General features: G+C 39.1%; 1 protein-coding gene across 1 annotated transcript in view; it reads left to right on the forward strand.

Annotated features, from left to right (window-relative positions):
- The window catches only part of ARHGAP10 (Rho GTPase activating protein 10), a 285,825-nt gene that overhangs the window by 147,070 nt on the left and 122,613 nt on the right, over positions 1-16,142 (forward strand). The window contains exon 12 of the mRNA XM_012660012.1: positions 124-189. Coding sequence (XP_012515466.1) covers positions 124-189 — 66 coding nt within the window. The remainder of the gene's footprint in view (positions 1-123; positions 190-16,142) is intronic.

Raw genomic sequence — 16,142 nt, forward strand, 5'->3', positions numbered from 1 at the left:
GCCTTTAGCTTTTTTAAAATAGTGAAATACAAAATTGGATTTAAATAATTTTTTTTCTGTTTTTGTAAGGAAGAGAAAGGTGATAATTGTGCCCTTAATATTTTGTAACTATATTTCTTTTAGGTGCACAGTTGGATAAGATGGGATTCACAATTCTCAGAAAATGCATCAGCGCAGTTGAAACGCGAGGTAACATGATTGTCTGAATCCTTTTATTCATGAAAGGCTATAGGTATGTAAAATCTGAGTCATTTAAAACTCCCCTTGCATAGTTAAGTGTTACGAAGTGCCTTAATATGACATACTCATTCTGGTGTCAGAGAGTCAGTTACTCATTTTCTATGGCAATGTAGGATCTTCCTTTTTATTTATATATATTTCTTTCCTGTGTGAAGAAGTCAGTGTTGAAATGAGAATTGTGTTAGTTTGCTGCACCTGCTGTAACAAAATACCACAGACTGGGGAGCTTGAAAAACGGAAATTTACTTTCTCACAGTTCTGGAGGCTGGAAGTCCAAGGTCAAGGTGTCAGCATATTTGGCTTCTCCTGAGGCCTCTGTACTTGGCTTGCAGATGGCCACCTTCCCACTGTGTCCTCACATGGCCTTTTCTCTGTGCGTGCATGTCCTGGTGTTCCTTGTGTGGCCAGATTTCTCCTCCTTGTTAAGGACCTGAGCCCTATTGCATTAGAGCCCTGCCCTAGGGCCTCATTTTAACTTAATCACTTCTTTAAGGGCCCTGTCTCCAAATATAGTCACATTTCGAGAAACTAGGAATTAGGGCTTCAACCTGTGAATTTGGGGGGACACAGTTTAGCTCACAGGAATCCATAGAAGGGTCAGCAGTGTTGGACGAAGACTGATCTCAGTCACTTTTTGTTCAAGCATTGTGAAGATATTCATCTTCCATTGTTTTGTGGGTCCCTGTTAAAAAATATGTTTTATTGAGGTATAATTTGCATGCAGTAAAATTCACTGATTTTAATTGTACACATTGATGAGTTTTGAAGACATAGATAGTTGCGTAACTATTACTACTATAATCATAGGAGATTTCTGTTTTCCCCCAAATTCCTTTTTGCAATCAGTCCCTATTGCCTCCTTGGCCTTTACTATCACCAAGCTGCTTTTTATCACTCTAGTTCTGCCTTTTTTTCTTTTTCTTTTTTTTAAAGCATTTTGTACAAATGGAATCATGCAGTATATAGTTTTTTGACTCTGGCCTTATCTAGGTAATGTTTTTAAGACTCACTGGGTAGATCCTTAGTTCATTTCTCTTTATCACCAGGTAGTATTCCATTATATGGATATACCACAATTAGTTTATGCATTCACCTGTTGATAAATATTTGAGTTGTTTCCATTGTTTCCATTGCTTTAAGTTTAAGCAAAACTAATTCCTCCTGACCCAAAGTCCAAAAGATTTTTTTTTTTTTCCCCAGTAGTCTCTACAGAAAAATAAGGCCCTTTCACTTTGCAGCCATTCCAGACTTTGGAGAAAACAGATATTGAACACTGCAAAACAGGCTGTCTCTGGAGGTTGAAATTCTCTTTGTTTATAGACCCAGTGAAGTATAGCTAAATTGAATATTTAATTTACTCTTATATGTTGTATATTCTAGTCCTACTTTGGATGGCTTACTGGGATGAAACACTGCGTTCACATTTTCTGTCAAAACAAGGTCTTTGTTATAAAGCCAGCACTGCCCCCTGTGAAATTAGGGTGCTGGAGAACTGAAGAATAGGAGCCGTTTTATGATTTGGGGATTTGCCCGTCAATAACAACAACACAAGCCACAGAAAGCCGTATCTCCCACACTTGTACAGCGGCCATTCAGGCTGAGAGATTTTCATTTATTTCATCCTGCACTGAAGTTGAGCTGACAAATTTGTTCGTTTTCCTAGTGCTTCAAAAATTTCAGAAAAAAAAATACTATACTTTTAATCTCTTAATCAACACTCATGTTTCTTTTTTCCTGAGTTCCTTAAGTTACAGCCTTAATCATATCATTTGCATGCTTATTTATTTTGATAAATCAAATTCTTTCCCCAAAGGGTATGTTTTATACATATTTGCTTCTGCCTGAATGGATAAAGATCTATCTAGAAGGCTTTCTGATTGATATATGTAGTTTTAATGGGGTGTTACATACATTGAGTGGGATAAATAAGTATTGGAATCTGGATGTATTGAATGTGTATTTATTATAAATATGTAAATTACTGGATTTTTTAAAACAGAAGAATGGATCTATACATTTAATGCTTGATTTTTTCCATATAAAAATGAAAAGCACGTGCTTTTCTTTTCAAATCTTTTGTTCCCAAAGGTCTTCCATTATTGAAACCTTTTTTATTTTTATTTTTTAACGTTATCTAAACTTGACCATTACTGAAACCTTTTGCTTTTAATGGAGTAATAGACTAAAAATAGATTTAAAGGAATCAACAGTCAGATCATATTATTAAAATAAGGAGGAACATTGTAGACTCTCTCAGGCTTGTATCCTAAATTTGGAAGTTCCTTCAGGAAATACTGCTCTTAATGATTTCTCCCAAATCAGCTGTCTTGGCTATTGATCTTTTTTTATGCTACTGGTGTTGTTGCTTCACTTTTCTTTTCTTCTTCTTCTTTTTTTTTTTTTAAACCAGCGGGGATAAAGCTGGTTTATGGTCCTGTAATGAGAAACCCACAAATCTCCATGGCTTAAAACACAAGACTTAACTTTTCACTCAGCAAGCATTGGTTGGAGGGCTTTGCTTATCACCTGGGTGTAGGAAGCAGCTGGCCAAGTTAAAGGTGCCTGATTGCCTTGCAGAGGGAAAGGAAGCTCTGGAGGGCTTTGGACCAGCAAGTAAATGCCCTGGCTTTGAGTGAGTTACATTTGCTTGCAACTAATTGGCCATAAATATCTGCATAGCCCCACTCAGCCCCAAAGGACTCTTGGAAGCATAACCTTACTCTGAGCCTGGAAGACAGGTAGAGAGCTGGAAATAGTTGGTAAATGGCATTATTACTGCCATGTACTTCTTGGATGTGTATACCAGAAGCATTTAATGAGATCTAATTGAAGAATTATTTCTAATTACTGTTTTCCATGTTTAAATTTGACTATCGTTGTCTGAAAACTACCATTTCATATGGTTTTGTTAAAGCAGTTAGCATTTTTCTTACCCTTTTCTTTTTTTTTTTAATCTGTGAGCTTAGAAGATGTTTATTGGAACAGAAATACAAACAGAAAACCCAAAAGACAACTGTGACAATACTTAATATTTAAATGTAATTTTTCTTAATTCCTCAATTTATATTTGATTTATGAAATGTTCCATATTTTTCTATTTAAATGTAATTTTTCTTAATTCCTCAGCTTAATTTATGTTTATGATTTATGAAATGTTCCATATTTTTCTGTTGTAACTTTGTCCCATGTGTTGTACCAAGCAGAAAAGTTTTTAGCTTTTAGCACGACGTGATTTTCTCTATATGTTTTTGTGGCTCAAAGTTTTTGCGTTGCTCAGGATAAACTGGAGATCTGACAGTCCCACATTCATCTCAGGACAGATACTCAGGAAGCCTCAATCTTTGTTAATTGGATTTGCAGGAGCAAAAAATGGGCTCAGTGACTCTGTAGCAGAAACTTGAGTGAATGTAAAGATGTAGGATCCATCGCTAATGTTATAAAAGGAAATGATTCCAATGTTCATATCCAGGAAAATCCCTACTTGGTGTATCCGGGGCCTCACCCAGGGGGTAGTTAAAGGCACAGTGTCCTGGCTGAGAGGAACTCTTCATTTCTCAAGCCCACAATCCAGAAGCTAAGTTCTGAAGACAGTAGAATTGCCCTTTGTCGGTTAACAGATTCTTTGCAAACACCTCATATTCCATTCTTTGCCTATTCCCACGTCCACCTGTCAGCATTTCTGGCTAGGGGTAAACTTAGGGGAGCACAGAACACAGATTATGTGTTTGAATCTTTCGATATACTCTCTGCGATTCTTTTTGAAATATTCACAACAGACATGCCTCAGGTTATGAGAAATGGCTATGTCAACATCCAAGGTCATATCTACTTGGAATGTCAGCATCCTTGGGTTCAGGTGTAGAATAACGCTCAGTGGGGGCTCTAGTTCTTTATTCTGGAAACTATCTTCCCCCTGCTGGTAATTGTGTCTGATGTCTTTCTTCTGAGTGACCACAGAGCAGGAGGGGCACAGTAAACCCTCCCCATGAGGTTCCAGCAGAACTGAGCCAATGCGTTGGAGGCAGCAGACATATCCATAATTTAGGGACATGAGGTTTTCCAGACAAGGTAGGCAGATGAGACATTTGCTCCTTTAAGTTATTCAGCTGTGGCCATTGTGTCTCCTCCATTAGGTTCTCCTGTGTCCTCTGGATGCTTCTTCTGACAGCTCAGTTGTGGAGTGAGCTCTCCTTACAATGGGCTTTTAAGTGGGGGGTCCATCCTCCCACTTTATTCACATGCTGCTTATCCTCAGTTCAATCAGATTTTGGTTTAATCCTGCCATGTTAGATTTTTACTGAAGTCATAGGTAGATTACCAAAAACAAGGGAGATCATTTTTTTTTTAAAGGAATATAAAACCATTTATTGACCACTGTTCACCGGTATTTACAATAAAGTAAACAATATACAGTTGGATAACATTTTGATTACTACAAGGCTGTTTTTCCTGACTTCTGCAGAACCAGTAACCCAAATACTGAAAAGATTGAGCCTACATGTAAGAAATGAGTTGGGGTAAAAGGGAGATCATTTTAACGTAAGGGTTTTTAAAAGTAATGTGGACAAATATTGCCATTTTATTCTGGATTAGTCCTTGTATATTCGTGTTGATATAAGATTTGGAATTAGGACTAAAACGTTTAAAAGGAAATATTTGGCATCAAAATTAATCGTTATGAATGAGCTAGTTTCAAATAATTTTTGATCATGAAAATAAAACCTCATATTTTGATTAAGGAAATTAATCAAACTTACTCAAGAGGTCTTTCCTCAAATCATACTCATTAAACTAGTCATTTATTCAAAAGGACTTTTTCTCCAAGATTGTGAAGATCCATGTTTAGAAATTTGGTTAAAAAAAAAAAAAAAACCTGAAACTGTAATGTAATCAGGCAGCCTTACAAGGTTCTGTTGTTGTTTTGGTTACAGTATCAAAACTAAAAGACATTTTTTATAATCTTATTGTATCAATTACACAAAATGTATATGAGATACATTTATTTAAATATACACTGAATTTCAAAGGCTGAATATGAAAAAGAATTTAAACTATCGTTAAGATCTTTGAAAGACGTTGTATCATCAGTGTAAACCCATGTTAAAATGGTAAAACATTTTGCCATTTGAAATCAATTTGACTTGGTTCCTTTTACTTTATTCAGTGTGGTTACTAGAAAACTTATAATCACATAGGTGGGTCACATATTTCTATTGGACATTCCTGGTCTAGACTCAGAGACCCTCCAACCCCCCAGCTGGTCCAAGCTAGCTGTGGCACAGACTCGTAGCCACAGCTGAGAGGTTGAATAAGTCTGGGTGGGGAGAGTTACTCAATTTGTCATTTCCTGAAGTAGCCCAAACTATGATTTGATTGAGTAAAGAAAGAATATGTCGTGTCTCTAACTTGGGTATTGAAAATCTCGTCCTGCCGACAACTCCTAGAATATTGGACCACGTGTCTCTAAGTGCACATACAAGTGCCTACCGCTTGCTGCATTAATAAATTATTCAATTCCTGGGACCTTGCTCTCTCATATTTGCCTTTCGTAGAAATCTAAGAAGTCAAGAAATTACATAAAATTAGACTCACCTCCCCTCTGCTAAATTCTCCTCTCGCTTTTAACTGCCTCTGAAAGTGGCTTAGTTCTCTTTACCTTTTTTCTTAACATGTTCTTTTGAAAATGACATTTGACATTTTTATTATCAACCTTATTTGTGACACCTCTGAAATATTTGCAAAGCATCAGACAAATGTCTGAAATTTATTGTAGTCTTCATACCCTAAGATGACATTTTTAGTGTAGTAACATGCTAACATATCTTAGATAATACGATATATATAATAAATATACTATATGGATATTAGCATGTCTCTGCCTGGGTGGGAGTATTTAGCAGTTATTCCAGTTTTGAGATGAGAACAAACTCCATTTTGCCTCAGTGTATCAGCATAAATCAACAAATTATACTGTCTCATTTCTATGGAGTTGTTTGCTCATGAAATTATGGCATGTGTGGGAGTCAGATCAACTGATTTTGAATCCATTTGCCAAATATTTGTTAATAATATGTACCGACTCTACCACTAGGGAAGTATGGCTTATGTATACCAAGCCGAAGGGCTTTCTAAAGCGGTTGTTCCCAAACTTCACTACACATTGGAATCACCTGGGATCTTTAAAAATGCTGATGCCAGGCTCTCGTACCCAGTCATTCTGACTTAATTGCTGTTGGGTGTGAACTGAGAGGTGGGAGTCTTACTGGAAGAGTTGCTTGTGCCTTGGAGAAATGGGATGCACAATTGTTATCTTCATGGTGACAGTGTCCTGGTACGTGGGGAACTTTTCCCTTCTTTTTAAAAATAGCCCAGTCCAAACTCAAACAAATAAAACAGGAAGGTCCCAGAGACAATAGCACAATGTTCTTTTCCTTTCCTCAATAACAGATGATGTATCGTAGTTCAGCCCTAGTTCTAACCTGAACCAGTCAGTTAACCAGTATTTATGGGGCAGTCACAGGGGGTACACAGCCTTGCTCTAGGCCTTTGGGGTACATGTGAAAGGTTGGTTATGTATTGTCCTTGATTTATTAATGGCAGACGAAACATAAGAGATTTGTAAGCAATTGCAGTATACCAGGTGATGAAATAAAAATGTTACAAATTTGCACAGATTAAGGGAATCCGAGTGCTTGTTGATGGATTCGGAAGATGACGTTAATTGAGGACGTCTTTAGGAATAGGCTCCCTCAGATTTAAAGGATCGGAAAGTATATTTTGGCATTTAGAGAAACCTCAGCAAAGATGTGGAGACAGAATGAGACAGACAAACTTGATTGGAAAGGAAGTGTGAAGAAACAGAGCAGGAGATCAGGCATGTGCATTTGATTGTGAGGGAACCGGGTAAGTGCTAGGTGGTGGATAGCCAAGTAGCAGGCTTAAAAAGGTAAATATGAAAACTGTACTGGTAGCCATGTGTAGTATGCTCTAGAATTCTGCTTGGGATAGAGTATTCCATAAGTGAGGTAACTGATTCTGGAAAATAGATTTGGGTGTGGGGCAGATGGCACATGTATATGTGAGTGATTTTGCTGAAGGTGTTCTGGTCACCTTTAGCAGTTTGGCTTTATGTAAAGGATCAGAGTTCTCCAAGGAATTTCACTTTCAAGTCTGAGTTTTGGAAACAAAGGATATCAAGGAGACTCAGAGGTCTTCACAGACCTGAGGACATACATCAGGATCACCAGGGGTGCCCTTGGAAATGCAGGTCCCTGGGTTCAGTCCACATCTGTGGAATCAGAATTGGTGATGACTGGGCCTCTGCTTTAGGCAATGAGAGACCCAGTAAGAACAGAGCAGTCAAGTGGAGAGAGGGATTTTCTAATCTTCTGCTTTAGGGGACAGAAGAAGCTGCAAGGGATTTCCTGAGAGAGTAGGGTTTTTGAAGATCAGGGGTCCATGGAGCTTTTGGGATTATGAGAGAGACCGTATGGATGTAGGGCAGGACTTCCATCCTAAAATCTCAGATTGAGAAAAGGGATAACAAAATGACTAAAAGTGGCAAAGTTTCAATGTGCTGGAAGCCAAGGGCAATTAAAATTTCAAATGCTTTTCAGGTGAACCCAGGCAAATTCAGAAGTGTGCGTGGAAGGTCTTGTTCACTTTGCCCACTGTGTCACCCCAGTACTTCCTCTGATCTCTGTGTGACATCTGGTTTCTGGTGTCCTGTAGTGGTTTGTCCTTTTGTGGGAAAACACCCATTGTTCTCAAGGAGCTTTGCACAGCCTGTCCTCTGTTGTCTTGGTCTTGCCGAAAACAAACATCGCTGTGCAGTTACCGTGATTTGTGGCTCTCTTGTGATGGAGTCAGCTCCTCTGCCTGGATCTCTGGAAAATGACAACGGGCGTAGCATTCTCCCTTGCCCCTCCTGGGCCTCTGAAACATCACTGACCCCTGAGCTGAGTTCTGCAGGCCATGAGGAATTGTCCAGGTTCACAAGCATGTGGAGTGTTGGGAGGAATTTTGGCAGAGGGAAGAGCAGGGTCAAAGCATAGAAGTTGGAAAGAATGTGGTGCATCTGGGACCTACAAGTCATGAGGCAGGAGAGAAGGCACGGCAGGAGTGGATATGGAGGGAGCTGGCACTTGGATTGACTGGGGTTGCTCCACTGAAGGGTGTGTCTTGCCTTTGGGAGATAAGGAGTTGTCAGGTTTAAGCTCCAAAGTGGTGCAGTAAGATAGGCATTTGGAAAGATTCTTAACCTCTCAGGCCCTTCACTTCTTAAAAAAAAAAAAAAAAAAAAAATGAAGTAACTAGGAATTTCATTCACACTGTTTACCTCCTACCCAGGTTTGTGAGGGTTAAAAGAGCTAGTTTTAGCTGGGTGTAGTGGCTCAAGCCTGTAATCCCCACACTCTGGGAAGGTGAGGCAGGAGGATCAGTTAAGGCCTGGAGTTTGAGACCAACTTGGGCAACATAGCAAGACCCCATCTCTAAGGGAAAAACTAGTTTTTGTACATAGTAGATACTCGTTAATTGTATATCTTCATTTCTCCTGCATTATTTAATCCTGAAATGTGCATGATCCTCATTTGGCTGTTATATTGCCTGGTACTGTTAATTATATTTCGTATATTTTACTTTGTTTCAGGAACTTTATTATTTACTTGGAATGGTGAAAATATTTATCCATTGCCTTCCTCTTCTCATTTCTAAATACAGTCAGTGCTTTGCTCACATAGTAAGCACTCAATAAGCATTTGCTTTTTGCTTAAGTATTCAGAAATTTGACTAAAATACCATATTGACAATATTATGTATAATTTGTAAAATTATTGGAAGAATTCTGTGTGTGGTTGGAATTAGTACTTTTCACGTAACATGTAGGATTGGTTTTTAATCCTTCATGAATTTATGCATTCACAAATCTATGTCAGCATCTTTCTGCATTGCAGGTAACATTAGACACAGAAAGTTACATCATGTTACATGTGAAAGGGTCTTATTGTTTCAGAGCGTGGAGTGTAATTACATAATTTCCTCAATTAAATAAGTCCCCTTCCTAAAAAGCCACCCTCATGCCCAGTGCATTGTCTTTTTCCGGGCCTGCATGACACCTAGTTTTTCAGGTGTGTGCACTGTATAATATGCAAAAAAAAAAAAAAAAAGGGAAGACTCTTTTGCTTAAAAACATCTTTTAGTTGCTATTTTTAAAATAGTCATTATGACTTAACACTAAACTTATATGCCACTTTTGTTTATGAAGTTTCTCTTAAAAAAAATAATCTTCCATATGTGGATAATTTGAATATTCACTTTAATTTTCTAGAGCATGGCATTAAAATGTTGGTCTAGGCAAGCTGTCAGTTATCAAATTCAGCATTGTAACGAGCTGTGAATTCATGGGATAGCGGTAGGAAGCCACATATAAGATGTGACAGTCTTTGATTTGCTGTATGTAAAAGTGAATTTCTCTTCCTTTGAAAAGCTAAGTTTTAGATTTTTGGAAAATCTTACTGAAGTTGGCTTAAAGATTGTTCTGCCTCTTTGAGAGCACTTTGGAATTGTATAGGGTCTCAAGATGGGCTCGGATCGAAGATTATAATGTATAATTTCAGTATTAATCTTTACGGGTGTGGGAGAGAAAACACCCAAAGTGAACTTGAAACATACTTTAACCACAGTTGCACATTGATCTTAAATTGCTAAGGGCAAATTACAGGCAAAATGAAGAAAATAAAGAACAGCTGTCCTCAGAAAATTTACAGCAAGTAAACTAGAGTTTGCATGCAGTCTCTTTTTTAATCAGAATGGGTGTGAGGTGAGTGTGGGTGGAAATAGAGGACAGTCTTATGTGGGAGGGAGCTGAAGAGTCTTGTGGTGTCTGCAGAAATGCAAATGAATAATTGAAATACTAAATCCAAGCAAGTCAGGGCTGAATATTCATTTTCTCAATTAGTAATCCTATTTGTTTTTAGGGCACTCTGGAAAGCTATCAGCTTCCACATGAATGTTTGAGCTAAATTAATAGGGGCAAATACTTCCTCTGAGATGACATACCCCAAGTCCTTGCCTTTGGTTTAGGGCTATTACTTTCCTATTGTGCAATGACTGTTTTTTTGTTTTGTTTTTTTCGAGCCCATGAGTTCTCCAACCTTCTTTTCCCTTTTTGTTACCTATGATTTTATCCATTTTCTTTCTCTTTAACACATCTACAAAACAAGTGAAGAAAATTAATAGGACTTTTTATAGTCATTAAGATAAATCATCTTGCTTCTGGGTATATTTGGGATTGGAGATTGGGTAGGTATAAGAGAATGACAGTGGTGTATTTTCAAGTAGTGCTGGAGATGTTTTTAGAGGAAAAACTTGCTAAACTATCTTGCTGCAGAGTAGGCATGCTAAGCTTTGTGTGTTTGCAAGTTCTGATGAGGTCCGTGGCATCATTTTTATGGTGCTCACTCAACTCTTAGCATAGTGGCCAAGAGCTTGAGCCCCAAAGTCTCTCTTGATTGTCATTTCAGCGTTACTGCTTATTAAGGCTGCAGCTTAACCTCTCCACATCTTCATATTATCATAAGACAGGATGGTGGTAGTAGTAGCATGTCCTTTGCAGGGTTGTGAGAATTAAAAGAGGATGCTGCTTGGCACATGTTGAATGCTCAGTAAATGTGAGTTGCTTATTTAAAGATAAATCCAGTAATTGAGGCCAATTATAATTAAGTAGTCCCATTATTGATTCAAGGCCCTAGGAGCACCGAGGAACTTTTAGTTTTTCTAAATAGCAATTTACATAGGGAAATAAATCAACTGAGTTCACTTTATTTCGTAATTTTATGTGGCTCTTGTTAATAAGCAGCAAAATTAACTGGTTTGGCTTTTAACCTCTGTTCTTCAGTGACTTGTGGACATTTCAGCTGTAAAATATCTTGAGCAGTAAAAAGGCCAGACAGAGTCTCAGGAAGAACGCTATGGCTTGTAGATGATCTCCAGCTTTTCCTCAGAAGCCCCTCTCCCCTTCCTACCCCCAACCCACCCACCAAAAAAAAGAAAGGGCACTGTCCCGGCTTGCCTGGCGTTGATTTAGTACCTGAAGCTGCAGCTGCTCTGAGGTGGAGAGGCAGATGGCAGCAGCGAGACACCATTAGGTCTTTTTTGATGTTTTCATCTCTGTTGCAAAGGGTTGAAAAGAACTCTTGCAGAAAGCAATGGCCAACTTCTGCTGTGAGTTTGAGACTCTCTTCTAATTTATATTAGTAAAATTTTGCCACTAAACTTGAGCTACATGAGCTTGAAAATAAATTTCTTTTTATTTAGCTGCCCCATTCATTCCAGCTTACTTTAATACTTACCTGTTCCTGGCCACACCCATGTTTAGTTCACACTTTTTGGAGTGTTTCCCACAGGAAAGATATTAGAGGGAAGCATGGTGGAGGTATGGTTCCTATTCTTAAAGATTAGCTCCAGTCTAACTTCAAGACAGTGCAGGCACTGAGATTTTATGCTACTTACATGTTAACAAGTTATCCTGTGTAGTTTCATGGATACTGGCAGAAGACACAGAACCCCTGGATCTGCAGCAAGGGATGGTTTATTACTCTCAGTAGCTAGACTATTGCATTTTATACTGGTTCCCTGAACCTGATTCCAACGGCACTGCAGAGATGGCCAGAATATACCTGTAGATGATACAGCAGGTTGTGTTGTAAGAGACAAACTCTGAACTTAGGAAACCTGAACCTTTCATAATGGCCGGCCAGCAAGCAAGCCCTTTCTCTAGAGAAAGACACTGTCTCCATTTTCCAAAACTGTAAGCAAACTGGCTCTTTGCTCCAGAGGGAGATACTGGAACAGAGGGTACGCTTACCCACCTGGGTGATGTTGGTAGAGGTGAGTGGGTGGAATGATGTGGAAAGATGCTTTGTGAGCATGAATCCGGAGTGTGGCAGATCCCAGGTGCTGAGTTGAATAGTTGGCTTCAGTTCTGTAGGCTGTGGTGAGATTTGAACAGGAGCGTGTTGAGATCTTTGACAGAGGATTGATGGGGGTAAGATGGAAGGCAGGATGACTGCTCAGATTTTGGAAACAATTAAGATAAGAAATGATCGAGGCTTACACTAGAGTATTTGCAGTGGGAAAAACGTACAGATCGGAAGACAGACTTGGCAGAAAAACAGAATCTGATGACTTCTTAGTTATAGGAAATAAGGGAAAGTAAAAACTGACTCTAAGCTTTCTGCTAAGGTAGATAAGACCTTTAGCCAAGATAGAGAATACAAGATGAGCAGTAGGTTTGGAAAGAATATAGATTTGCTTTAAATATTCTGAATTTGAGTAACGTGTATCTTTAAGAAATAGAAGGAGAGGAGAAGTTTTGAGTGTCAGGAAGGTCATTCAGGTACATGGTAAGGCAAGAAGAGAATGGAGACAAGGACAGAAACCATGTGAATCCTTTCATTTAGGTGATGAGAAGAAGAAGAATAATGGAGACATGAGACAGTCAAAGGGTCGAAGGAGAAACAAGGGAGTATGGTGTAAAGGAATCCATAAGAGGGGAGATTCTGAGGAGGAAGAAGTCAACTGTGTCAAATACTCCAGAAGGTTCAAGTAGGAGGAGAACCTAGAAGCAACGACTGGGTTCAGTCACTGGGAAGTCAAGAAACTAGATAATAGCTCAGCTGTACTTGGTTTTTCTTACGTGTCATTCTTCTCATGAGAACCCTGCGGGGCAGGTGGCATTATTCCCATTCACATGAGCAACTGAAGCGAAGAGATGTGATTCAGCTTGTGTAAGTGTCAGAGCTAGACAGCAGCACACTCAGCTGAGATCCAAGAGTGCCTTTTCGAATACCTGTGCTCTTATCCACGGCGAACATGAGGAGATGGAGACTCTGGAGGCTGATCTGAGAATGTGGGAGATGCAAGAGAGAAAAAGACAAATTTTCAAAGAACAAAGTTGGAAAATCCAATAGGAAAGGGAAGTGGAGAGGGAAGATTGAGGTATCACTCTTTGAAAGTGCTCATCTAGATTTAGGATTAAGCCATTCTAAAGTTACTCCTGTCTTCTTCTCATACCAACTCCTCCAAGGACCTCTGAAAATGCATCATCAGCATGAGAAAGGTTCATTTCCTTTGTGGAGAATCTCTGCAACTCCTTGGGAGGCCTCTTGTTGGCAGACATAATGCCAGTGTGGAATTTGCATGACGATATTTAAAATCCTAATAGCATTTAACGTTTTCAGAGTATTTCATATACTCTCACCCAATCTCCACAAAACTCCGTAGGTGGGTGAGCAGATACATGTTATTTGTTAGGCTCAGTTGCACATGTGGTATCTGAGGCTCGGAACAAGATAGGGTAAACCTGTTTATACAACTAGGAGTGGCAAAGCTGGGATTCAGACCCTTGTCTTCTGACTCTAAGTCAGAATTATCCTCTGGCAGTGGAAATTGGGTGAGAAAAAGACATAAATGTTCAACACTGCAACTTGGTGGTGATAAGGAAGCTGAATTCTGCCGAAAGGCCCAGAGATTCTAAGATACTCCTTTTGCCAAGGTTCACACTGTAAGAAAAGACTGAAGGGCACATTGACTGAGTCGTAGCTAGTGTCTCTGTTAGGTCCTGGGACAGGTGGACATCAGACCTCTGAGAGAGTACGGGACTCCAAGTGTTATTAATGAAAGAGGAAACTCGCTGGTACTGTGTCACTGTCCTCTGCTCCCTGTCTAGGCACTTTGCCAGTGGCTTGGGTGGTTGTACAAGGAATAGCAACAAGTCTAGGGTGTCTGTTCTGAAGGTAAAATGCTTTCTCTTATGTTGGCTAGAAACTGGAAACGAGGCCAGCCACAGGTAGTACATACTCCATTTTGACCCTGATGTAAACAGAGCAGCTAATAAGACACTACCTTTTGTATTCGAGACTAGGATTTGAGAGGATGAGACTTAGAGTCAAGCCTGGATGTGTCTTTAGAGCCCTGAAATTATCAGTACTTCCAAAAATATGGATTTAGACCTGGAAGTGGATATTTGCCTTGTTCTTTTTTTCATATTTCTGACTTACACTGGGATGGGAGCAGTAGTGGGTATGACAGCCAGCCCCAGTGGACATGGCCACTCTCCTGGGCCAAGCTATGTCTTTCCTGTGTTCAGTCTCTGGTTGGTTTGGGTGTGGGAAAACCGTGGGAATGAAATCCTGAGACCTTTCCTAAAAATGCCTGCTGGTGGAGAGGCTACTCATTCATCGCAATACAGAAATGGGTTTATACAGAAAGAGTATGTCAAGGCCAAGATGCAGGTGGAAGCAAAACCTATAGGAAGGGCTGGGTGCGGTGGGTCACGCCTGTAATCCCAGCACTCTGGGAGGCTGAGGCGGGCCGATTGTTTGAGCTCAGGAGTTCGAGACCAGCCTGAGCAAGAGCGAGACCCAGTCTCTACTAAAAATAGAAAGAAATTAATCGGACAACTAAAAATATATAGAAAAAATTAGCCGGGCATGGTGGCGCATGCCTGTAGTCCCCGCTACCCGGGAGGCTGAGGCAGGAGGATCGCTTGAGCCCAGGAGTCTGAGGTTGCTGTGAGCTAGCCGGACGCCACGGCACTCACTCTAGCCAGGACAACACAGTGAGACTCTGTCTCAAAAAAAAACCTATAGGAAGGAGAAGTGGAGATTAGTTGCTGGCAGATAGCAGCTGTCTGTAATGTTTTTCTGTCTGCTGCCCAAATAATTATCATCCAGGAAAAGAAATTGCAAATGTTATTGGTGAGCAAGAATTTTATATTGTCTGTGAGTCATTCTTATTAAATAAATTTTGACTCTCTTCCCAGCATGTGCTTTATTTTATGAAAGTGAGCTGTAGATAAAATACCTTGTTTAGAGTGACTTTTATGTATTGTGCCTAGCTATTTTGAAATTAATTTTGAATTTTATGCTTCAGTTCAAGCTTTTAGTGATTGTTGGGTGTGTGTGAAGCTCATGCATGTGCTTTATAAGCATCATCTTTCATCTTCACAATACCCCATTCCATCATTAACCCCACTTTTCAGATGAAGGAGCTGAGCACAGACAGATTGAGTAACTTGCCAGGTCACACAGCTAGGAGGTGGTAGAGCTGGAAGTTTCCAGGGTATCGGTCACCTTAACTTGTAATAATTTATATCTTGCAACCTTAACAAATTTATATTGCTCAAGATAGGCTTTTTTAAAAACTGAAGGTACCAAGGTCCAGAAAGTTTAAAATATTATTCAGTACCATTTTGAACTTACCATCTTTATTCAGCTATAGTTAATCTTCTGTCTTAATGCTTAGGAATCGTCTCTTATCCTGTTCTTTGCAGTATTTAATGCACTGTAAGTGTTAAAAATAATTCATCCATCTTCCAAAGCTTTAGAATTATGTAAATACAGTATCTGAAGTTTATGATGGTACATATATCCCTTTGATGGAATAGAACAAATCATTCTTGGTTCTGTCTGCTTATACTTAAAGCCAATTTGATATAAATACACACTTTTGACAGGACCTTAAAATGTTATGAATTGCTAAGTATCTTGGAAGGGTATCTTTGTGTATGAACCTGTTTATTTTTATGTAACTCAGTGTAGCAGATAGGCAGGAAAGTATTTACTATACTTATACAGACATTGAAACATAGCATTTATTGAGAATTAGTAATAAATACACGTAGGAACACATTATCACATTTTTCTAGCCTACCTGTGACCTGGAACAATATTCATGAATCTCTTCATTGCTTTTCTTTGAGTTACCTTTATAGTATATCATTTTTAGCCATGGTGCTAGGTATTTTGTCACAAGTTTTTCTCATCATTTCATGAGTAGTGCATTTTTCCTTTTTAAGAATCTTTCAAGATTGGCTGGCATTTATAATTATAGATAAAATA

The sequence above is a fragment of the Propithecus coquereli genome, unplaced genomic scaffold, assembly GCF_000956105.1.
Source record: "Propithecus coquereli isolate 6110/MARCELLA unplaced genomic scaffold, Pcoq_1.0 Scaffold65, whole genome shotgun sequence".
Classification (NCBI taxonomy): Eukaryota; Metazoa; Chordata; class Mammalia; order Primates; family Indriidae; genus Propithecus; species Propithecus coquereli.